This window comes from Panthera onca, chromosome A1, assembly GCF_046562875.1.
Source record: "Panthera onca isolate mPanOnc1 chromosome A1, mPanOnc1 haplotype 2, whole genome shotgun sequence".
Taxonomy (NCBI): Eukaryota; Metazoa; Chordata; class Mammalia; order Carnivora; family Felidae; genus Panthera; species Panthera onca.
The window spans coordinates 46,742,216-46,765,584 of record NC_138339.1 but is presented as its reverse complement, the minus strand read 5'-3'; the positions used below and the strand labels follow the sequence as shown (position 1 = coordinate 46,765,584).

The window sequence follows — 23,369 nt, the reverse complement described above, 5'->3', positions numbered from 1 at the left end:
TATGTTCATTGTATGTTGAAATGATAATCTCTTATTTTGGGTTATATCATTTAAATTGTCACCTGTCTTTACTTTTCTAGAAATAGGACTACTAAAAAATTTAAAATTATATATACAGCTTGCGTTGTATTTCTATTAGGCAACACTGGTCTTAAAGGATGTGGTTGCTTAGTAGTGTTTATGGTGGCTCGTGGACATTTTTCTACAATGAATTGGTGTTGCCTGAATAAGCTAAAAAGATTTTCCCTTTGAAAGAAGTTAAAAGGCCCAACACATAATAGCAGTTCCCATCCCCTTTGGGAAGAGCCAGAGAGCCTCCCGGTGCCAGTAGAGGGCCGCCTCCCACCCCCCAACGGGCCCAGAGGCCATGCCTGAGAAACCACAAGGTCAGCAGGGCCCTTTCCAGCAGGCTGCACGTGGCCTGACAGAGCTGAAGAGGAACCTCTCTGGGGGAAGAGGGGCCAGGGCTCCTCTGCAAGATCAGAAGTTCCAGGGCCTGGCTCACACCCACTAAAGGTGGCCAGGGAGCAGAACTGGGAACTCCAGGCTGGGCCACTAGAGTCCCGAAGAGATTCTTGCTACCTGAAGATTTGTGTGGTCCTCCCTCTCCCAGAAACAGTTTTCCAGGTGAAGTATGTATACTTCTGTGGTCTGGAAGAACGCAAAGTCAGATGCTAAGTACTGCAGAACTGTGGAGTCAGTCTGCCATGGGCTGGAATCCTAGCTATGTATAAAACACTGCGTGGCCGTAAGCAAATTACTGAACCTCTCTGAACTCTTCTGTTTTCTCATCTGTAAAACAAGGATTATAACTCCAGATCCCACAGCACTGTGGAAATGAACCTAGACAATGAATGAGATGGTGTGGTGGCTCACAAGTTTGATAATCATGTCAGGAGTGGAGGGTCTGGGGCAGTCTGGCCTGGCTCCCTGGCCCATCTGTCCTCAAGGCAAGCTACTTATGAGGCAGATTCTAGGACATCTGGCTAAGCCCAGGGACATGATAAAGGCACATCAGTGATAGATGAGCAAAGCATTCATAACCACAGGACCCAATCCCTTTTTACAAGTCAAGAAATGAAGGTCCAGCCAGGAGAAACAAGAGAGCAGGGCTGAAAACAGAACTTGGACCCACAGACTTTGCTCTGACCCCACCCTGAAGATCTTACCTGAAACAAGAAAGTCACTGCAGTTTCTGACAAGAAGTCGGAACAGAAAACTGTGACACTGAGAGCTCGTGTCGGGCTTGTTCCCCATCCCCAGGCCCTGCCACCCCTGCCCCAGAGCTCCTGATGGTGCCCCCATGCCATTCCCCCACACTCTCACTCCACCTCCACCCTGGGGCATGGAGCCTGAGACAGGCGTGGGGGTGGGTGGGGTGGGGAGCCGCCAAGCGTGGCAACACCAACACCCCTCCCGGCCCTGCGGCCCTGCAGCCCAGAGACCCAGAACCAGGGGAATGACCTCTGCCTGCCTCAGGCCATCCTCTTCTTATTAACGGGCACAATACAACAATAATTTGCTTTTGGACAGACGAGAGGAAGTAAGAAACAGCAATCAGAAAACTTCCTCTTTAAAGTAGGCTAAGCTCAAAGGAAAACAGTAAAGTAAAAAAAAAAAAAATCAGGCCCGGTCACCATGCCATCCTCCATGCCTTTCCACCTCTTCCCTGGACTTCTGTAGAAGTCTCCAAGCAGTCTCCCAGCTTCCGATCTGGCCTCTCCCTGCCCACGCACCCCCCCCCCCCCATCAGTCCATTCTGCATAAAACAAAGTAACCCTCAGGCAGAAATTGTATCATGCTACCCCTCTCAATGCTTTCAGAACAGGATCCAAACTCCCTAAGCTGGCCTCCCAAGGCCTCTTGCTTCTGAGTTTTTGAGCCTCTCACCTGTCATCCACACAGGCCTCTTGGTCCTTTCCTTGGAGAACTCTGAACTCATTACCACCTAGTACTTGGCTGTTCCTCCAGGCAAGAATACCCACACCATGCTATCAATCCCATCTTGGCTCACTCACCCTTACAGGCATTCCCTGATGCGGAGTTTGAAGCTGTCCTCAGTCGCACATCCCCAACACTTCTCTAGCACACTGCCTTACTCTGTTTCTTTCACGGCCCTTACCGCTACCAGAAGCTGCCATGTAGTATTAAAGATGGCTGCAAACTGACACTCCTCCCACTGAAAGGCCAGGCCCATGACTCCTCTTCATTCCCAGCAGGATCCGTAACCTGTATCATCACGCCACGGTAAAAGTGACGTTGTGCTAGTTAGTGCTCAGGTCTGGGACCTCAGAATACTGACATCTACTTCCTGTCTCTTGGAAAGCTCTGTCTGGGAGCATAAGCCACTGCACAGTAAGTCATACTGCTCTGAAACCAGCACATTGGAGAGGGCACCTGAGAGCCCTCCACTTCCAGCTAAACTCAGACTTCCAGCCATCCCTGCCTCGGTACCAAAAATGCTAGTGAAGCTTGGTGGGCCCTCCAGACCAGGACAGACACTACTCTAACACTGCCATACAGAAAAGAACCACCTGGTTCAGCCCTATCCTAATCCCAACCTACACACGAATCGAGGAACAAAATGGTTGTTTTTTTATGTTACCAAGTTTGGGGTGACTGGGTAGGCAGCAATAGACAGCAAGAACCACCCCGTTGGTTTACTATGTCTCCCCACTAGAATGTAAATTATGAAGGCAGCTCCCTTCTGTCTTGTTCCCATCAGTATTGTCCTGGTCTAATACTCAGTAGGTTACTCAAATAAATGTGTTGAATGATTTTCACTTTGGTGGTAGCCAACTTAGTTCCTCTCACACAAAAGAAGGTTAGGCTCAAGCCCTAGTGTTTTTCTTGACTGGCCTGATGATTCTGAATACTCAGTCTCTTGAGATGGGCCAGCTTCCTTTCCACTGAGCCAGTTAATACTTTGATCCCAGCCTCCACCAGACTTTGGTTCTAAATCTCAGGGCCAGAGCAGGGGCTCTCAGTAACAACCCGGTGTAACCAGGTACGAGATGGCGAATCTTCTCAAGAACACTTCTGTCACCAGATGTGCCACTACTGTGTTTTTTTGGTATGTATTTTTTAAAGTTTATTCATTTATTTTGAGAGAGAGAGAGAGAGAGTGAGAGAGCGCATGAGCAGGATGGGGGCAGAGAGAGAGAGGGAGAGAGAGAGAATCCCAAGCAGGCTCCACACACCAACAGTGCAGAGCCCAACAGTGCAGAGCCCGATGTGGGGTTCGAACTCACAAACCATGAGATCATGACCTGAGCTGAAGTCGGATGCTTAACTGACTGAGACACCAAGGCACCACCACTGTTTACACACTACTATGAATACTCACAACCTTCTGGGGCAGCTCATCTTAGCCCAGCATTTTCCAGAAGCCTAAGGCAGAATGCCTCATGTCTAGGCAGAAAAATCCCACAGCCCTGGCCAAGCTCTCAGGATTAACACTAAAGCCGGTCCAATCAGGTGAGGGAAAGCAATTCCCTTTAGAGGAAATCTTTCTCAACACACTGTAGTCTTCATCTCCAAATTGATATAAAGAACTTAACCCTAGCAGGAAAGGACCTTGAAAGGTCTTCAGGCTTAACCACTTTCATTTACAGAAGAGGAAAAGGAAGTCCAAAGAGGTTCATCAGTAGGTTGCCCTAAGTGTTTTAGCAAGTAAGTGAGCCAAACAGCTGGGACTAAGAAGGCTGGTCTCCAGTTTCCTGCCCAGAGTTCTCTATTCTACCCCTACTACAGCGCTCACACCGAAAATGGTATGAGAAGCAGGCCTGCCTTGGTGAAGACTCTCTCCAGTGTCTCTGCCCCCAGCGAGAATTCAATGCACCAATGACACACCAATGATTCGAAGCCAGGATCTTTTTCCTTTTCCATCTGAGACCTAGTAACATCTGCCTTAGCCGCTCCCACACCTACACAGTGTTTGAGCTGGAAGAGACCTTAGAGATTGAGATTAGATTCCATATCTATTTTACAGATGGAGGAAAGTGAAGGCTCAATGGGACCTAACATAAGCCAGTTTCCCCATCCCTTAGCCCTCAGACAGCTTTCTATCACTGCTCTGGAACGTCAGGACACAATACCCAGTGGTGTCCTGGGTACAGAGTCCCCCTCTAGGGCCTCCAAATTCTGCCCTAGGCCTTAAAGTCTTCTCTACCTTCTCCTCTCAAACTCTTCTCCCATAAGGATGTTCTTCAATTTGCGGGCTGGACAGACTACTATTCTCCCTACTTTGTATGATGAAACATACAAAGTCCGGGCCCACAGGCTACATGCTGGTGTCCTTGTCTAAAGTGGAGTAGGTACTGCCACTGGACAGCAGTCATAAAGGAACAAAGGTTCAGTGTGGCTAGATCTTCTCATTTATTTCTATAACAGCTTATTTTTTTTAAGTTTTTTTATTTATTGGGTGGGGGTGGGGGGTGGGGGGGAGAGGAGATGCAGGCTTCCCCGTGCACCAGCAGGGTAGGGGTGGAGAGAGGATCCCAAACAGGCTCTGCACTGTCAGCGCAGAGCACAGAGCCTGATTCGGGGCTTGACCTCACAAACTGTGAGATCATGACCTGAGCCAAAACCAACTGAGCCACCCAGGTGTCCCATAACAGCTTTACTGATGTAATTCACATGCCATGTTATTCATCTATCTAAAGTACAAACAAAATTCAATAGGTTTTCTTTGTTTCTTTGCATGAGGAGTCTACTCTCTTAAAGAGAAGCTCCAAATTTCTAGGTTTCCAGATATATTTTCTTGATTTTAAAATATAGGTGATTAAACTTTTTAAAACACAAGACCAATCAAAACCTGTCAGTAGGCTGGATTGGGCCTGAGGACATAAGGTGAGGAATGCCCATTGGTGACTTCTGCCTTTCAGGATGTAAGTCCCAAAATGACAGCCCCTGAATTGTCTACCCATGGATTTCAGGGCCTGACACCTATAAGTACTCAAAAACTTCTGAATGAACAATTCTGGGCAAGTACTCTGCAAATTTGCAGCTGCAGAGAGAGCCCTACAGCACATTACCATCCAACCTGTTTAAATATTATCACCACATCAAGAAACTCAGTACCTCCTATGGCAGCTGATTCCACATGGGGGCACTGCTGCTGGAAGTTATTACTTGACCCTCTACCTCCCACCTGCCATCAGAGCCCTACCCATAGGGCCACAGGAAGTAGGTCTATTCAAATGCTGTATTTCAGAACCGCCAGCATTTCCACCCACCCCAAGCTTTGATTCTTTGGGAAAAATAATCCTAGCTCCTTCAACCATTCCCTCCTCACAGAAAGGTGCATGCATCCCAGTGAGCTGCCTCCTCTGTGTGTTCCTGATTTCCTGTCTCCCTCCCACATTCCCTAGCAGCAGCATCCGGCTTCCCACACCCAACTCTGTTCTCACCGCGTCCAAACTCTACCCCTACACTCAGCTCCACTTCGGAGAAAACCTAAGCCAGGCTATTCCATGCACATAATTGGTATCTCTTCCTCATGCTGCTGTTAATACATATACAGAGAACAGGAAAAGCAGAGGCCTCCACTCCCCCATTCACCCCTAAAGCTGGAGAAAGCCATCAAAGACAGAGTAGGGGGCGGGATTTCACTGCAAACCACATGAGTCCATTTCTTTGACATTCTACTGCTAGTGCATTCCTAAGCACCACAATTGTGGGCTTCTTGCTACAGGATTATAACCCCCACGGACTCCTTGATCCCCCTCTACCAGAGTTGCCTGACACCCCAAGACAGGGTCTGAAGAGCTGGCTCTAAGAAATAGCATGGGCTGCCTTCCCATGTATGCTCAGGACCCAACAGAAGGGATCAAGGGGCAAAGGATCCAGGAAGACAGAGAAAGGCTGGCTTTGGCACCTGACTTCTGTTTCCAGAAGACAACTTAGGTCAAAACCAAGTCCTCAACACTCTCAGAACTATCACTTCTTATTATCTGCCAGGCTCCGGCTAAGCTCTCATGTTCACCTACCCCATTTTCAGCAAAGACTCCAGCACATGAGGACTCCAGATACAACGCCATTGACTGAAGCCTAAAAGTTACCAACCTGTCTAAGGACACCCAGTTGCTAAGCGGCTGGGGCTAACGCAAACTGTGCCTGACGGACTCCCAAGGCTCCATTCAACCACCCCATTCTACTTCTTCCTCCAGAGGTGGAGTGAAAACTGAACCAGAGTGGGAGCCAAGAGGCTTGGGTTCAAGTCTCTGCCTTTCTCTGAACTGTGATTTTGAGCAACTCCTACTTCCTTTCTAGGCCTGAGGTATACAGCCTGTAAACGAAGGGTTTAGATTCAATGACTTCTGGGGTCCCTTCCAGCTCTACATACTCCTTCCTCTCACAAAAAAAGGAAAGGAAATCCCAGCCCCTGAGAGCACAGCAATGGGGTCAGAGTTGACAACTGGACACTGGGCTGGGTGAGCATCCTCAGGGACTCACTACAGCAGCCTATCTGTGGGCAAATGCAGACCCACTACTCCCAGCACAAGTCTAAAAACAGCTGAATTAAGCTGAAGGGAGGTGCCTCTAAAGGAAAGAAACTTCGTGCATGTGGCTATCTGTGGAAAAGCCTGCAGAGCGGCTGACAGCAGGCGGCCTAAGCCTAGGAAGTCCTGCGGCATGGGCGCCTCCCCTGGTGGAGATGGGAGTTGCCACGCCACCTGCAAGCCTGTCCCCTGCCACTACTTCCGGCGCTTCCTCCTCTTTCTGCTTCTCCTGCTGCATCAGTGTCAAGCGGGCTGGTGGCTCTAAGCTCAAGCATGAGCTCAGCTTAGGCCAGTATATCAGAAACTGTGCTTCTTCCGACAACTGAGATGCATTCCAGTAGTGCGGCCTTCTGAAAGGTCAGAGAAATCCCACAAACTGGAGCTGCTTGCTCCCTACGCCTAAAGGATGACAGCTGATAATTGCCCAACAGTTAAGGAACGACTTGGGAATCTGCTCCCTTTTGTAATCTGGGAACCTTGCCCCAAAGGATCAGGCAGGAAACCCCAAACCATCTATTCTTAAGAGGTTCTCATGTGGCCAGAGTAATCTTTCAAAAAAAAAATCTGACCATGCCACTCTCTCATTTAAAATCTTTGATGACTTTCCAGGGCGCCTGGGTGGCTCAGTCGGTTGAGCATCAGACTTTGTCTCAGCTCATGATCTCACAGCTGTGTTCGAGTCCCATGTCAGGCTCTGTGCCGACAGCTCAGAGCCTGGAGCCTGCTTGGGACTCTGTGTCTCTGTCTCTCTCTGCCCCTCTCCTGCTTGTGCATGCTCTCTCAAAAATAAACAAACAGTAAAAAAATAAAAATAAACTGTTCTCTGGTTCCTATAAAAAATAAAATAAAAATTTAATGGCTTTCCACTGCCTTCCAGTTAAAATCACAATTTATCTAAATCATCTACAGTACAGCCACAGGGAATTTACTCAATTCCCTGAACCCCAGGGCCTTTGCTCCACCAGGAATGAGCTTTCTTTCTAGTCTTTTTCTCAAATAACTTCTATCTATCCTTCCCATTTCAAGCGATTTAGCCACTGCTTCCTCCAGAAAGAATTCTCTGACCTTGATTGACTTGGGTGCCCCTGCTACACTCCCAGAGAATCTCACCACCTTCTTACACAGCACCTTCCATACTGGATTGTGAGTGCATGTGCTTCTCTCCCAGCACAGATTTGTTATTCACCACGGCATCTTCTCTGCCAAACTCAAAATGTGCTGTGAGGCTGTCAAAGTAAGAGATTCATCCATTCATTCACTAATTAAATGTTCCCTGAGCTGCCTACTATGTGCCAGTCATGTTGTAGACGCAGGGATAAGCAGTAGCCAAATATCCAAGTCCCTGACTCAATGGTGATTAAGGGTTTAAAAAGAAAAACGAAGCAGGGTAGGAAGGATGGGGATACAGAGTACGGGATGGAGGCCTGCTGTTTTATACAGGGTGGTCTGGGAAGGCCTCTCCATCACAGTGTTACTTGAACAGGAACCTGAAAAGAGTGACGGTGGGAGCCATGTGGCTGAGGAAAGAGCATTCCAGAACTAAAGCCCTAAAGCAGAGCGTACACAACCTACTCTAGGAAAAGCAAGGTGCAATGCTATTGGAAGGGAAAAGTGGCAAAAGATAAGGTTAGAGCACTGGGCCGGGCCGGGGCGGGGGAGGGGGGGGGGGGATGGGTGGTGTGGGAAGCCACATCAAATGGAGTCTGAGAGGATACACTCAAAGGACTTGGAATTTTATTCCACGATGAGAAGCCATGAGAGGATCCTGAGCAAGAGTGACAGGAGACCAGGTAGGAGACCACTGCAGCAATCTAGGTGAGAAGCAATGTCGTATGGATCAGGCTCGCAAAAAAAGAGATGGTAAGAAGTGTTTAGCTATGGATCCAGTTTCTAGGAGCCAAAAGGATGTACTGGTGAATTAAACAGGTGGCAAGGATGACCCCAAGACTCTCAATCCTAGCAATTAGGAGGATAGTTCCTTACTAACTTCTGAATCTCACTTTCCTCATCTGTGAAGCTGGGATAAAAAGATAACCTGTTTGGCAGATGACACGGGCTAGAACATGTCAGGTACCCAGTAAGTGGGGACTATGGTATCACTATTAACGATCTTGTGATCACCAGGAGCTTAACTAAGCTGGTGAAAAGGAGAGCAAAAACCATACAAAGCCCGGGTGGACCATTCATCCAGAAGGTTCCTGGCTATGGGGGGACTTCAGTTCCTCTGAGAGGGTTGCAACTTCATTTTCAAGTACAGAAGAGAAAAGCCTACCTTGAATTACTGGAATGCATGTCTGGAGGGTAAGGTGGTTACCACAAGTACGGAGGGTTATTACAAAGTGCCCTATAAACAGGACCTCTGATGGAGGGGCTCATCTGGGTTTACTAACAGTACCTCATACTGAGATGGAGAAGCCCCTCACTACATGTGACAGATTTAGATGGCTGGCTTTACAAAATTCATCAATAAAGACCCACGCTCCTCACACCTATACCTACAGCTTTGCCAGTCCAGAGGTACAGCCAACAGAAAGGTAACAAGTCAAGAACGTCCCTGGAATTCTCAGATAATCCCTCAGGGAGACACCCTAGGCTATCTGCCACAAGTCAGCCAAATGGCCCTGGTAACTTCTGCAAATAGTGTTGCTTGAAAATTAAGCTACCTCCTGATTATCCATACTCAGTTAGGAAAGTCACGAATAACTCCTCAGATGAGGTCACTGAAACCACTGTACACGTATCTGGCTTTGGAATGCATCTTCTGGAACATAAATCGCTTACACCTGTGTGGGACATTTTAACTAATGAACGAGGCTACCCCATACTTTTATTAATTTGATCCTCGAAACAACCTCAGTACAGAGATTAGTCCCATTCTGTGTGTAAGAAAAACAGAGGTTAGGCAAGCTAAGGTCACCAAGTGAGAGAAGACACAGGGACTCTGCCCCTGTTCAGATTTAAATCACCTCTCCCTCTGCTCCTTCACCTGGCTCTTTCCTATGCTTTCATTAGCCAGGTGTCAAAACTTACTTCCTTTCATGAACCCCCAGCAAGGTAAGGCCATCCTCTCTCCTGACCACTCTGTCAGGTAACTCTGGACTAGCCAGGGGTGTTTGTGAGCCCAGACTGAGGCACCTGTAAGCCCTCTTGAGGCCCCAGCACCCTAATTACCCACTTTGTGAGCTTGTCTTGGATTTTGCAAACAGGGGCACTCCCATCTGCCGAGCTCTCCATTTTAAAGAGGTTTTTGTGGTTTCAGGCCCGCTCCTCCTCCTCTCCCTGCCGGCCTCCCTTTGGGAGGGAGTGAGTGCTGAGTAACAGCTCTAAAATGCTTACTCTAGCCTAGGTCCCACAGCAGTCAGTGGGTGGGTCAGCCAAGAGACTCCACCCCTCAGGAGGTCTAGGGGTCAGACTGCAGAGACCAACCCTAGCCTGACCAGGGAAAGGTCTCCTTCCCCAGGCAGGCACTCACTGCCCAGAGAAGTATACAACTCAACTCCCCACCCCCTACCTTCCCTTCAGAGGGTCCTAACTGTGTGCTTTCTTTAGAAGAGAAAGAAATTTGAACTGCAGGAAAACAGCTTTAAACCCTCATTCATGGAGGCTAACCTAGCAGTTCTTAGCCAAGGGTGCACAATATAAACAGTTATGGAGCTCATCGCCCCTGACCAGTAATTCCTTAATGGTCATCTAAAGTGATCAGATTTCCTCAGTTGTCACCAAAGTATCTTCTTGAAACTGTTTCAAATCAGAATCCACACAATGCATCTGACTGATGTCTCAAGTCTTTTTGTCTGTTAACAGTTCCCTTTTTAAAAAATGTCATTTATTGGTTGTTTGTCCTGTAGAATCGCTCACGTTCAAAAATTAGATAACTGCTACCTCGTGGTCAATCTGTTCCTCTACGTCTACACATCTACGGTTTTATTGGGTTGGGTTCAGTTCTTTGGTGGGGGGAGATTTTCATAAGCAGTGCTGTGTGCTTCCTAATAGGGTACTACAAGGCACATAACGTCTGCTTGCTCCGCAATGTCTGATATGCACCCCAAGTGATCCACCGAGGTTCGTGAAGCCAGAAGAGTCTAGCCCTCTCAGGACTTGGATTCAAAACTGGAGTTCTTAACCACCACGACAGACATACACGTACACATACAAAAAGCTCTCTTTTGGTTTCTTTCTTTCATGCGAAACAATTTCTTGAAAGAAAGTTTTTATGATACTAAAAATACTGTGAAGACATTTAGACCTCATCAGATTCCCTCATTTTTAGATGAAGAAACAGAGGCAGAGAAAGCATGGGGGTGGCTGGTATCCACAAGGCTGGTCACCAGCAGAATCAGAAGTGGAACAAGCATGCTTAATAATGGTCATCACTTATTATAAAAAGTTTTAAATAGCAGTTACTGGATAGGCAACACTTATTAGATGGTCTGTGCCTGGCATCATACTAAGGGCTTTATAAACGTTATCTTCCTTAATTCTCAAAACTCTTTGAAATAGTTAATTATCAATATTCTCATTTTGAGAATGAGAAAATAGTGGCTCAGAGAGTCTGAGTAATTCACCCAAGACTGCACAGCAAGTTAGAGGCAAAGCTCAATATATACAAATATCAAATCATGATGCTGCATACTGGAAACCAATATGTCCATTATACCTCAATTTAAAAAAAACAGCAGCAGCTGCAGCAAAACAGGTAAAGCTGGGACTCAAAATTGCAGACTGTATGATTCCAAGGCAGAGAGAGCTCGTGCTTCCTCCCAGTCCACTTCTCAAGGTGGGGAGGGAAGAGGCCAAGGTCTGGAGGAGCTCTGATGCTATGCTGAAAACTGATACTCCAGATCCACAGAGATGCCCCACCCTAGTGCAACTAGGAGGGATCTGGGAAAGGGCCTAAACCTAGGAAGAAAAGTAAAGAAAGAGAGTAGAGGTTTATTTGGGGCCAGCTCAGTGGGGTACAGAATCCCTGGGGTTGCCCCGGGTTAGCTGGGATCGTAAGTCTTCTTTATTTTGTGCCATCAGTTAGCTGCACTTCAAAGGAACACACACAAAAAAGTGACGCCCAGAACATAAATACTCAAGGCTGAGACTCTGCCTAGGCTTTCCTTTACAGTCAAGAAAAAGACCACAGCACTGCTTAATTTTCTTATGACATGGAGATGAAGGTGCCACACAACCAACCCACTGATTCCCCCTGCTGGGGTGGGTAGAAGCTTGTGGTGATGACACGTTCAAGTCTCAACCCACTGCACATGCATTAGCCACAGCAAACTTTTAGTTCAGTTATAGCCTATCCCCACTGCCCTGAGAGTACATGGACGCTCTCCCAAAGGTAGCTTTTAACGAAAGGCAAATAAACAAATTAAAATTTATTTTTAAAACATGCATCATACCACATTCCAGAGCAAAAAGAGCCAATTCTTTGGGTCAGCAACCTTTAAGATTATCCATAATATGCCCTTTGTGTCTGCGGGTAAGCAAAACTCCATTTTAAGGAGATGGGTCCCATGTATTTCACAGACTAGTGACACAATACCAGAAAAGGAAAGTACTGCATTGTCCACTGCCCTTATCTTACAGGTGGAAAAAACGGAGACCCAGAAAAAGTCCTGGAAAGCCCCATAGTCTCCCAGTCTCCCAGGCACTGGGCTACCACCACAGTGAATGATCACAACCCCAGGAAGCAAATAAATCATAATTTAATCCCTCTTATACAAATGGAGCTCAGACACATAATGGCTAAGCAACTTGCCAAGGAGGCACAACTACCAAGTGGTAGAGCTGACATTTGAGCCAATGCAGTTTTAACCCCAGAACCTTTGCTATGCATGTATCATTTCCCATCCTGCTTCTCTCATACTCAAAATTGAGTTGTGGCTAGAAGGAAAAAATTTTAAACGACTTCAAAATATTCTAGGGGAAGGAAATACAAAGAGCCAAAATGCAAATCCTGACTTGAAAACTACAAATGTAAGATGTGGAAGCTTAAACCAGAATAGAAAACAGCACAAGAAAGGGGGATATTGAAAAACATCTTTTATTACTAGTTACTGCATGTGTCCCTTAAAGAACTAAAACACTAGCATCTGAGCCAAAAGGAGGGCTAAAAATAGGCATTTGCAGCAAGCTTTGGAAGCTTTTAGCTTTGCTTATGAGGCACTCATTTCTGTAGACTCCCAAAAACATATGCATCACAGAACACACAATTTCCCAAGACCACACTGTGCACTGGTGTCACATTTAAACCTGTCCAAGGTGCAAATAAAATCAGGGCTGAAAAAATGGCCTTAGCAATCCATGTGGACTCTAAAGAAAGGGCCACCATCTAACCTTATCAGACAATTCAATCACAAAATTCTCCCTCAAAAAGCACCCAAGCCCTAACAACAGAGAAGCTACTGAATTAATTTAGTCTGTCAAAGACTAGTCCAAAGGTTCAAAAACGGATGAGTAGACAAAACACTTTCTTGCCTTATGATTCCAGAAAAACAAGAACAGAACAAAACTCCCAGACTCAGAATTTTGCTTTGGGCACTTAAAGCAAGTTGGCTTCTCCACTCCAAGGAAAGGCAAGATGCCAGCCAAGCTGTCTTCTTCCCACGATCAATAACTCCAGTGACGCACCCTATCAAGGGCCCCTGCACTTGCACAAAATGCCAGCTCAGGCACCCAATACCACCTGATGTCATGGCTGATTTAAAACCCACAAGGCAGGTTCACCATTAGCTAAGCAGCAGCAGCCAGGGTGAGTAGCCCCATTTAAACTTCTGAAGAGTGCTCTCTCCTGGGGATGATTATACCCCTTTGAGTTTAAAGAGGGGGGAAGGACCAAAGACTGTCTTAAAAGTTGCCTTCCCTCCCACTGTGGGTGGATCGGGAGGGATATGCAAGAAAATGGGAGGTTTCAGCACTGCCCTTTGCATAAGAGGGTTCTGGAAGGGAAAGGGGGGAAGGGGAGAGGGCAGAAGGAAGAGAACACAGTTTGAGGTACTATTAGTAAACCTCAAATGTCCCCTCCTCCAAATGAAGCAATCTTAAAAGAAATAAAATTGCAACATGACATTTTCAGAATTGGCTGTTCTGGTTTCCCTAGGACTAAGGGTGATTCTAATCCCTTGAATGTGAAGGCATTAATCTCCTTCTTCAACTTTCCCCATTTTGATGGTTTAAACCAGTCAGCTTCAACCAGCGACTACAGAAGAGGAACACTGAAAAAGCAGTAACGCTACGGCCACAGGCCGTCATTATACTACAAGCGGGTTTGCACACTGGTCCACTTCAACAGGACCCAAAACAGATCCGCTGTGCCTCTCTACGCGGGCGGTAGGGCGCGCCCCCCACCCAAGCCGACGATGAGTCTCGGCAAAGGGAGGCCCAGACGAGCCTCCAAATTCTGCACCGCCTCCCCGCCCCCCCTTCCCCACACTGACATGGCTCCGCCGGGATCTCCCAAGGGGCCGGGTCCTTAGGACCGAAAATCCGAGCGGGGAGAGGGAGGGCGCGGGGAGCGCCGGCCGGCAGTCACATGCCGCTCCCCGCGCAGGGAGGCACCACGTTGTCCCGGCTGCGGAGGAATGCCGGGAAGGGGGGCCGCGCACTCACACTCGCGCACACGCACAGTCCGGGCCGTGCCGCGCCGCCAGCCCGCACCCGCCTTCCACCCCCAGCGCGGCGGCGGGCGCCGAACGCACAGGCCCAGCGGCCGCGAGCAGTCCGCGGGCCGGCGGCGCGGCGCATGGCGCCCAACTGTCACCCGCCCGCCCAGCCCGGCCACTCCCTCCCCCGTCGCCACACGCCCCTCGTGTCGCCGCATGCCCCTTTCCTCGCCTCACATTTTCCGCCAGCCCCTAACTGCATCCCCGCACACTCGCCATCCGGCTCCCTCTCGAGGCGGAAGGTCCCCGGGATCGGGAAGGGAAACCACCGAATTCAATGACACGTTGGGTTTCCTCTTCTCATCATTCTCCCCGTAACCGACCCCTCAACCCGTCACCAATGGCGATTCTACCGCCTATAATCGTCTACCAGAGAACAAAACTTGTTAACTTTTAAATCCCGAATCCGTGTGGTCGGTATCAACTCATCACCCGGCGCTTCGCTGCCCATGACATATGCTCATTAAACATTTACAACATGGGGACGATCGCAACGCTACCAAAACGGGGAGCATGGGGCGGGGTGGGAAAAGGGGCTTCCCAAGAAGGGGTTAGGCTAGAAACCGTCCTCGACACCCAACACGCGGAGGGAGGGGGGTAGGTGGGCCCTTTTCACCGAAACCAGCGCCCACCCTCTCCTGGCGAGGTAGGCCCGGACCACGCCGTTGCCCACTAACCGCTGAGGCCCAGGCGGTGGCCGCGGGCTCCCGAGGGCTGGGCCCTCCGGCAGGGGCAGCTTCCCGAGTATGTCGGGAAGGAGAGCACGGCGACCCAAGAGGCAATTAAAAAAAAAATCCCGAGTCACCACTACCAGTGGCGGACCCCCGGGCCCTGAAGGCCGCTGGGGGAGGGGACGCCCAAGTCCCCGGAAGAGGTCCCTGGACCCAGGATAGCAAACAGGGAGACCCACCTGGAGGGGACTGTCCGTTCACCGTGGCCAGGACCGGCGGCAGCGCGTTCTTAGTCCACGGGTTCACCTTGGGCGGAGGGGCCTCCACGAAGTCACGGCGCCCGGCGCCCGCGGCTCCGACCGCTCCTCCACCAGCTCCCGGCTCGCCGCCGCCGCCCTCCTCCCCGTCGCTGACGACCAGGCCCTCGGCGCCGGGTGGCTGCGGCGGCCGCGGGCTCTCGCGCTCCAGCTGCCCGGTGCCCTCCTTGTGTGGCTTGGCGCAGGGCGGCCGAGATCTCCGGGCGCCGCCGTCCGGCTCCCCCCCGCCGACGTCGTTCGCCCCGGGTTCGCCCTTGCCCTCGGGCGGCGGCGGCGGCGGCTTCTTCCTCACTAGACCCCCGTGCTCTTCGGCCTGCAAGAGCGGGGCGCCCCCCGGCAGCAGCGGCTCCACCTGAGTGGCCATCTGCGCGCCCGCCCCCCCGGAGAAGCCGGGCGCGCCCGAGGCTGCCTCCCCCGCCTCGAACTTGGCTTTCAGGGCACCCGCGACGCCTTCCTCCGGGGCGCTGGGCCCCAGTCCCTGCGGAGAAGGGTCGGGGTTCACGCTAGGCGCGGCCCCCCTCGCGGTCGGATGCAGCCGCCGTAGATCCGAGGCCCACTGGCGGGGCGGGGGGGGGAGGAAGGCCCCCCACTCTGCGGTCCAGGCCTCCTCGGCGCGCGTCCCCCCCCGCCCGTTCCTCGCAGGGCGCCCCCACCCCGAGCCCGGCAGGCTTCTCGTCCCGTCCCTCCCTCCCCCCCGCCGCCGGGGCGGCCCGGGCTTCCCGGCTCGGGGGCTGCAGCAATATGGACGGACGGGGGAGAGGCGCGGCGAGCCGAGGCGACCACGCGATCCGCGGCAGGCGGCGGGCGGGCGCGCGCCTCGCGACGCGGCGGGCGAGGGGAGGGGACGGCGCCGCGGGGACGCGCCCGCCGAGGCCGGCCCTCGGCGACGGGCGGGCGAAGGCGGCGGGAGCGCGCGCGCACAGCCTCGCGGCCCCGCCCCTCACCCCGCCCCTAGCCTCTGACTCCTCGGAGCACCTCCCGGGCTGGGGGGTGAGGGGTGCTCCGACCGGACGGGGGCGAGCACGTGCCTGATGCAATTCGGGAGGGAGGGCATTGAGGGGGGCAGGAGAGGTGGGTGGGGGAGGAGGGGGAGGTGTCTTAAAGGGCCAGCACGTCAGAGCGTTCGCAGGTGGAGCACATGGGAACGGGCCACGCGGCCGACCCGGCCTGCTCGCGCTCTTTAGGCTGGGTGCACCGAATTCGGGAGAAGGAGCCATTAATGTCATCCCGGATTTACAGAGTGAAGGAGAGGGGTGCCCATCCACTTCGAGGACGCGCCGACGCCGCCAGTTCCCTGGCGCCCCGCGGGCCTGGCCCCCCGGGCCCGCCCGGGTGACCTTGGGCGAGTCGCCCTCACCTCTCCGGGCCGTACTGGGCTCCTCCCCGCGGCCCCGGACGGCCAGGACACTGCCCGGAGTTCGGTTCGACGCCCGGCCCCGAAGGCAGGCCCTTAACCCATGGGGACAAGAGTGCCTACGAAGTGGGAACGGAATTACCAACCCCCAACCTGGCCAGGCCCCCGAAACCGAATATTCATGGGCAGGAAATGTTTTTTTTCTAAAGAATTGCTTAGGGCGGAGATGAACCAAAGTGATTGGGACTCAGATACCTGAGATTTTATCCTGGCCCTGGCCCTGCCCCTTACCAACTCTGCAGCAGTCATTTCCTCAGTGGACCTCAGTTTCTCTATTGTAAAACGAACCAGTGGTAAATGACAGTGATTTCAAACTTCAATGCACATTCAATAAATATTTACTAACCTCGTACTGTGAGAACCTGAAGGGTTCTAGGAAAGGGAGTTTGGCAATCAGGCGAACAAGGTCTCTATCCTGGAATTTACACTCTGAGGTGGAGAAAGACAATAAACAGTGCTAAATGCTTGTTTCCTTTCTATGAAGAAAATAACTACTACAGTGGTTGGTTAAACTAGATCAGCTACTTCAGTATGGATGATGAGGGGAAACCTTGAATGCAGATTCCAAATGTTTTCGAATGGAATATGTCTGGGATGGGACCTTGAAACCCGCAAGTCTAACAAACCTCCTTGGATGCTTACCCATCTGGTGGTCCCACACTTCACTTGGAGAATTCCTGGTTCTGACTGGCTGTGATCCCACCACCTCAAGACATAACAGCCTGGAATGTTGGCCATCTTCAAGGCAAGGATTAGAATACATGACCTGCTGGATATGGGAAAAGGCTTATTGAAAAGCCTCTTGGAATTGCCCCAGGGGACGAGGCTGGTTGTAACCATGACTATTGGGGAGAGATGCTGTTGGGGGATAATCTGACGTCTAGTTCCAGCTCTTCCATAACTTGCAACTCAGCCTCTGCACATTGGTCAGCATTCCAACCTTCCATGGGCACCCCTTTCCTGGTGGTGAAATGGGGGTAAAATTATGCCTAACTTGCTTCTACCCTCTCAGCTTCTGTGAGGGGTCAAATGAGACGTTAGTCAAAGTGCGGTGTAAATTATAGAGTCTGAGGCTGGTGCTTCAAAAGAGGTACCAAGGAAGGTAATGATCACAGGAATCTCAATGAATTTGAGTAGGATTCTTCATAATTGTATTATATATGCCCTTAATCGGAAGGTAAATTATTGTACCTTGCCACTGGAATGCACTATTTTTTATCATACTTAACTGGTATTTCCTGAAGAGGTTATTCACACTAGACCTTCTCTGAACCTTGTTAATAAGGGACATTATGGTCATTGGTCATTCTTTTCTATGTGCCTATAGTTGGAGGTGGAGGGTAGAGGCGCCCCCATGTAACTTGTGAGGGGACCAGGACTGTGTGCACAAGTATCCCATTCACACTACCCAGCCGTCAGTCTGAGCTGAACAAGCACCACCAGGCCTGCTGTTTGAAGGCTGGAGGGGCACTGGGATCTGCATGCCCTGGGCCTGCTCTGCCCCAGAAAGGGGCTCCTAAACACCAGTGCATCATTTTGCAAATAGGAGACCTGGGGCCAGAGACAAAATAAAAAGACTACATCTTAAACTAAGGCTGTTAGAGCTGGAAAAAGGAATCTTAACGATTATTCAATTTCCTTGTTTTGCAGATGAGGGCAGAGAGGTTCAGAGAAGTGAAGTTATTTAAGCAAGGTCACACAGCTAGTTCATGGCAGAACCAGGTCTCACACCTGAATTTCTTGATCCTACGTCCAGTAGCCTTTTCTACATAAAATGTTGGAATTGGGATTTGAATTCAGGTTTTTATTATTTTAATTTAATTTAATTTAATTTAATTTAATTTAATTTAATTTAATTTAATTTTAGAGAGAGTGTGTGAGCAAGAGAGGGGCAGAAGGAGAAAGAGGATCTTAAGCAGGTTCCATGCTGAGCGTGGAGCCTGTTATGGGGCTCGATCCATGACCCTGGGACCATGACCTGAGCCGAAATCAAGAGTTGGACACTCAACTGACCAAGCCACCTAGATGCCCCTGAATTCAAGTTTTTAAAAATTCCTGACCCAATGTGGCATTCTATATTCAGTTCTAAATGTTAATAATGACCAAAATTAGTAGTTACTTTTACTGAGTAGCAACTATATGCTAGGTTCTATGAGAAATACTTGACATTCATTATCTCACTTAATTCTCACAATAACCCAATGAGATAGGTGTTAATTCTGGCCACAAATAATTATTGAGTCCCTACTATGTGCCAGGCATGCCAAGGCCAGGTAGCTGTTATCTTCAATCACGAACGAAGGTGACTGAAATTCATCAAAGAAAATAAGAAAGTTAGGTGGGTGTCTGGAGTCACAGGCAGCAGCTGAATATCAGAGTGACCTTTTTCAAGGCAATGTAACTTCCCAGACTGTATTCTTACCCCCATACCACACTGTAAGGCCTGCCTCTCTTCCTTCCAATGCAAAATTCACAAGTAATTATGGAGAACCCATCAAATACATAAGCCTAGGGAAGATCCTAAAGATATGGAATCTTGTTTCCCCCAAAAGTAAACTCTAATGGGGGGGAGAGGGGCAAGTAATTAAGCAATAGTTCACCTCAGGCCAAAAAGGAGGTAAGACAAGATTTGCTTTAGGCAGAAAGTGACAAGAACCAAACTAACTTGTGTGGCACCCAGGGCTTCAACACCCCATGTGCTTAAAAACACAGAGACACACAGTGAGAAAATCAAACTTAAAAAATAAAAATTATGGGGGCGCCTAGGTGGCTCAGTCAGTTAAGCATCCAACTTTGGCTCAGGTCATGATCTCACCGTCCGTGAGTTTGAGCCCCGCCTGTTTCAGATTCTGTGTCTCCCTCTCTCTCTGACCCTCCCCCATTCATGCTGTCTCTCCCTGTCTCAAAAATAAATAAACGTTAAAAAAAATTTTTTTAAATAAATAAATAAAAATTATAAAGTGGGTCCAAATACCTATTTGTATTTAATTGTGTGCTTGTTTGCTCCCAGTGCTGACAACTTCCTGAAGACAGAAGAGGCCACATGAGGGACAGATAGCCTAGAGACCTGATTGATAAGCTGCAGACCATCTCCGGCTTTGCTGAATGACTTTGGGCAGCCTCTTTGCCTTCCCGGGCTTCCATTTCTCTCTCCACAAAATGGGAAGCATAATACCTGCCTCTCTGGCTTATCAAGGTGAAGAAAGGTACAGTTTCCATGAAACTTCATTCTTTTGGGGGAAGCATTGGTAAAAGGTGGTGAGGTTCCTTGAGTTATCTGTGTTAGGATGAAAAATTTTAATACACATAGATGTACGGTTTTTCTCCTCTTTCAGTTTGATTTTCCAAAGGACCTTGTGTTTCTGGAAGAACTTGGGCTGTATAACTTATCTTCTGATATCAAGGGCTCCTGGACTGGAGGCCTCTAAGCAGACCTGGAGGAGTGGGTGGGGTCAGCAAGGGAGGGGCCTTGGCCAATACGAACAGTGCCAGCTGGGGAGTGTTTTTCCAAACTCTGAGAACTCTTGGGTTTTTTGGCACATGCCACAAAATTTATTTCACTTCATGGGAGGAGGCTCAGCCTAGATCTCTTCTTGTGAAGTAAATGCAAACGGCAATAGTTAACTGAGGTGGGATGGCGGGGGTACTGTGTGTTCCCGTAGTACCTCGTTAGCCCCCAGAGCAACACAATTTGTGTAAGTATGATTATTCCCATTTTACAGATGAGGAAGTAGGCTCAGAGGCAGCCAAGCCTCCCCAGGGGGTTAGTAAAAGAGGAGCATGGGTTTGTAATGAAGAAGGTCTGACAGAGAATTTAACTTCCAACACATTCACCACTTGGACGTAGAGACAGGCCTCACCTCAGCCTCTCTCTCCTCCATTCTTCCCCCTTCCCCCAGCCCCACGCCCCTCCCTGGCATGCCTACACTCCTCAGATGGTCTCATGATGAGCTTGTCCACTGATTGTCCCCCGCCTCCCGCTTCGATGCAGCCTACCACACTGCCTGAGCCAGTTCTCTGGACTCTTTCATGAACCGAACCCTGCCTCTGAACCGAACCCTGCCTCTGCTTAACAACTCCCATTCGCGCCCCTCCCTGTCCTGCTGCCTCTACCACACCCAATACCCCAGCAGCAGTAGACCACTCACTGTTTCTTTCCTTCCACAAATATTTATTAAGCATCTACAATGTGCCAGGTACTGCCTAGGCCCTGGACATAGAGAAGTGAGCAAAATACACAAATTCCCTGCTTTTGGGAAGCTCCTGGTCTTACACCCTGTGGCCCCCACGCTTTCCTGCCTCAATTCATGTAAATTCTTTTACTGTGACATTCCTGATCATAGTGAAGTCCTGAGTGTGAATCCCAGCTTGACCGTCTGCTGACTTTGAACAAATATTTAACTTCTCTCTAAGCCTCAGTTTCCCCATCTGTACATTGGAGATGATAATACTACTTATCTCATAGAGCTCTGGTGATTTTTAAAGGAGATAATGTGTATAATTTAATAGGACAATGCTTGCACATAGTATGTAGTAAGTAAGTATTACCTTTCATTACTTTTATTATTGCCAGTAATGCCATTCCATTTCCATTTGTCCAGAATTCTACTTATCCTTCAAGGCTCAACACAAAATGCCAACTTTTTCACAAAATCTTATCTAATTTCCAGAACTAGAATAGATTTCTCCCCACTCTTTTTTTAATTTTTTAATGTTTATTTAATTTTGAGAGAAAGAGAGACCACATGAGCAAGGGAGGGACAGAGAAAGACTGAGACACAGCATCAGAAGCAGGCCTCAGGCTCTGAGCTGTCAGCACAGAGCCCGACACAGGGCTCAGACTCACGAACGACGAGATCATGACCTGAGCTGAAGTCGGACACTCAACTGACTGAGCCACCCAGGCACCCTGATTTCTCCCCAGTCTTAACTCCTAGTGGCAATTTCCCTAAAGCATATAGTATTGTTTATTTCCTTTCTGCCCTCAATTATGGTTACTTATAAGTATGTCTTATCTTCCATCTAGATTATGTTTCTTGAAGGCAGGGATTGCATCCCATTGTTCTTAGTGTTTCTTATTGTAGTCATCAGTGGTGCCTTCACAGCAGGCCCTCAGTGTATTTTCTGGACAAATGAATGAATGAATGAATGAGTGCAGGATCGCTCCTGATCACATCAGTGTTTCAGTAACTAGAATGATACTGTCAAGGGCCAAGTGCTAACTTTCATGTATACTTAATATATAATGTAGATAATAAATGTTTAGTATAATTATATAAATTATATATATACTTTGAAATGATAAAATATAATGTGAAAATAAAATGTGCTAACTTTAGCAAACAAAGTATTTTAAGTCTAACAAAGCAAAATGCGCATATAAGCCCACAACCCAGAGACACTCACTGGCAACGTGTTGGTGTATTTTCTTCTGGTCTTTTCTCTATGTATATTTTATCTAATTGAGGCAGTACTGCAAATTCAGCAGTTTTATTTCTTGCTTCCCTGCCTTAACACTGTATTATGAGCACTGTCCCCACATCATTTGCAAATGCCCTTCACACAGTTAGTTGTGTCATCTATTGAGCACCTATGGTTTGCTCACATCTGCCCATCTTCTGTTTGTGCCACACTGCATTTCCCAAAGGGCTTTCATGGAGACAAGACAGATGTGATTGTCTCCAATTGGCCGCTGAAGAACTGAGCCTCACAGAAGTTCAGATAAATGCTCTAGGATCCCAGGACAGCAGAATCAGGATGAGAACCCAGGTCACACCCTCTCATTCCAGACCCCTCCACCATCCCACAGGAGATACAGCACACATTGGAAATGCAAACCTCCCACCACACCAGTCAGACAAACTCAGGTAACCATGTTCAATCATTCCAGTGACTGGAAACATCTCAGTTCACGGAGGCAGGTAGAAATTAGCAGCCAAAACAAAGGCAGACAGCAATTTTCCTGGCAACATGACCATAATTAGTCACAAGTACTGAGCTCCCAGAAGAGAAGGGCCCTGACTTAGGGACTAGAGTGGAAACAATAAAGGGCAAGACATGGTCTCTGCCCCAGGGAACAAAATTCCCTACACCAGCACAGTGTTCTGTTCACACACCACTTGCCTGTCCTTTGCCTGTAGCACAGGGGAAAAAAGGTAAAGGGTTTGAGGTCAAAAGAATTAGGTCCAGGTTTAGGTTTGTCTACTTTCTAGCTGTGTGATGTTAGGCAAGTCACTTCACTTCTCTGAGCTTTATTGTTTCCATCTATAAAATGGTGAAAGGAAAATAGTTAGCTGATAAAATTCACTATGCTTTTGAGAACGTTAAATAAACCAACATCTGTGAAAGAGTTTTATAGTCCCAGCTCTGCCACCTTTCAGCCCTGTAACCTCAGGCAAGTTCCTCCTTCACCTCTCTCTGTGTCAGTTTTCTCATCTGTAAATTGGAGATGAAAAAAGCACCTCCCTTTAGGGTTATTGTGAGGATTAAGTGAGTTAACACATGCAAAGTGCTTAGAACAGTACCTCACAAATAGTACATACTGAACAAATGTTCTCTATTATTATAGTAGCATAGAATCAAGAGAATCATTCTCAAAAATCCCATAAAAAAATCAGAGCAAGTGTCTAATCTATAGATGAGGAAACCAATCCTCAGAAAGATGAGGTGTTTATCCAGAGTCCTGATGCTAATTGATGGCGGCTTCAGGACTTCTCTAGATTCCAAATGCAATGCCTTCCTTCTCCAGATAATATTCTAGCTGTTGTAAGCTGTCAGCCTTCTGGCCAATTTCAGTCCACAGGCATGTT

At 48.8% G+C, this 23,369-nt stretch overlaps 1 protein-coding gene and 1 long non-coding RNA gene across 4 annotated transcripts in view; one reads left to right on the top strand and one right to left on the bottom strand.

The window, feature by feature from the left end:
* LARP1 (La ribonucleoprotein 1, translational regulator) overlaps nt 1-15,971 on the bottom strand; it is a 54,037-nt gene extending 38,066 nt beyond the window's left edge. For 2 of the 3 annotated variants that reach the window (XM_078446176.1, XM_060634796.2), the window contains exon 1: nt 15,069-15,971. In XM_078446176.1, coding sequence (XP_078302302.1) covers nt 15,069-15,510 — 442 coding nt within the window. In that variant the 5' untranslated portion in view covers nt 15,511-15,971. The remainder of the gene's footprint in view (nt 1-15,068) is intronic. The other variant, XM_060634795.2, reaches the window with a different exon arrangement.
* A 3,598-nt stretch (nt 15,972-19,569) lies between these two features.
* LOC132680893 (uncharacterized) overlaps nt 19,570-23,369 on the top strand; it is a 66,688-nt gene continuing 62,888 nt past the window's right edge. Inside the window, exon 1 of the long non-coding RNA XR_009610748.2 lies at nt 19,570-19,766. This is a non-coding gene — a long non-coding RNA (uncharacterized LOC132680893). The remainder of the gene's footprint in view (nt 19,767-23,369) is intronic.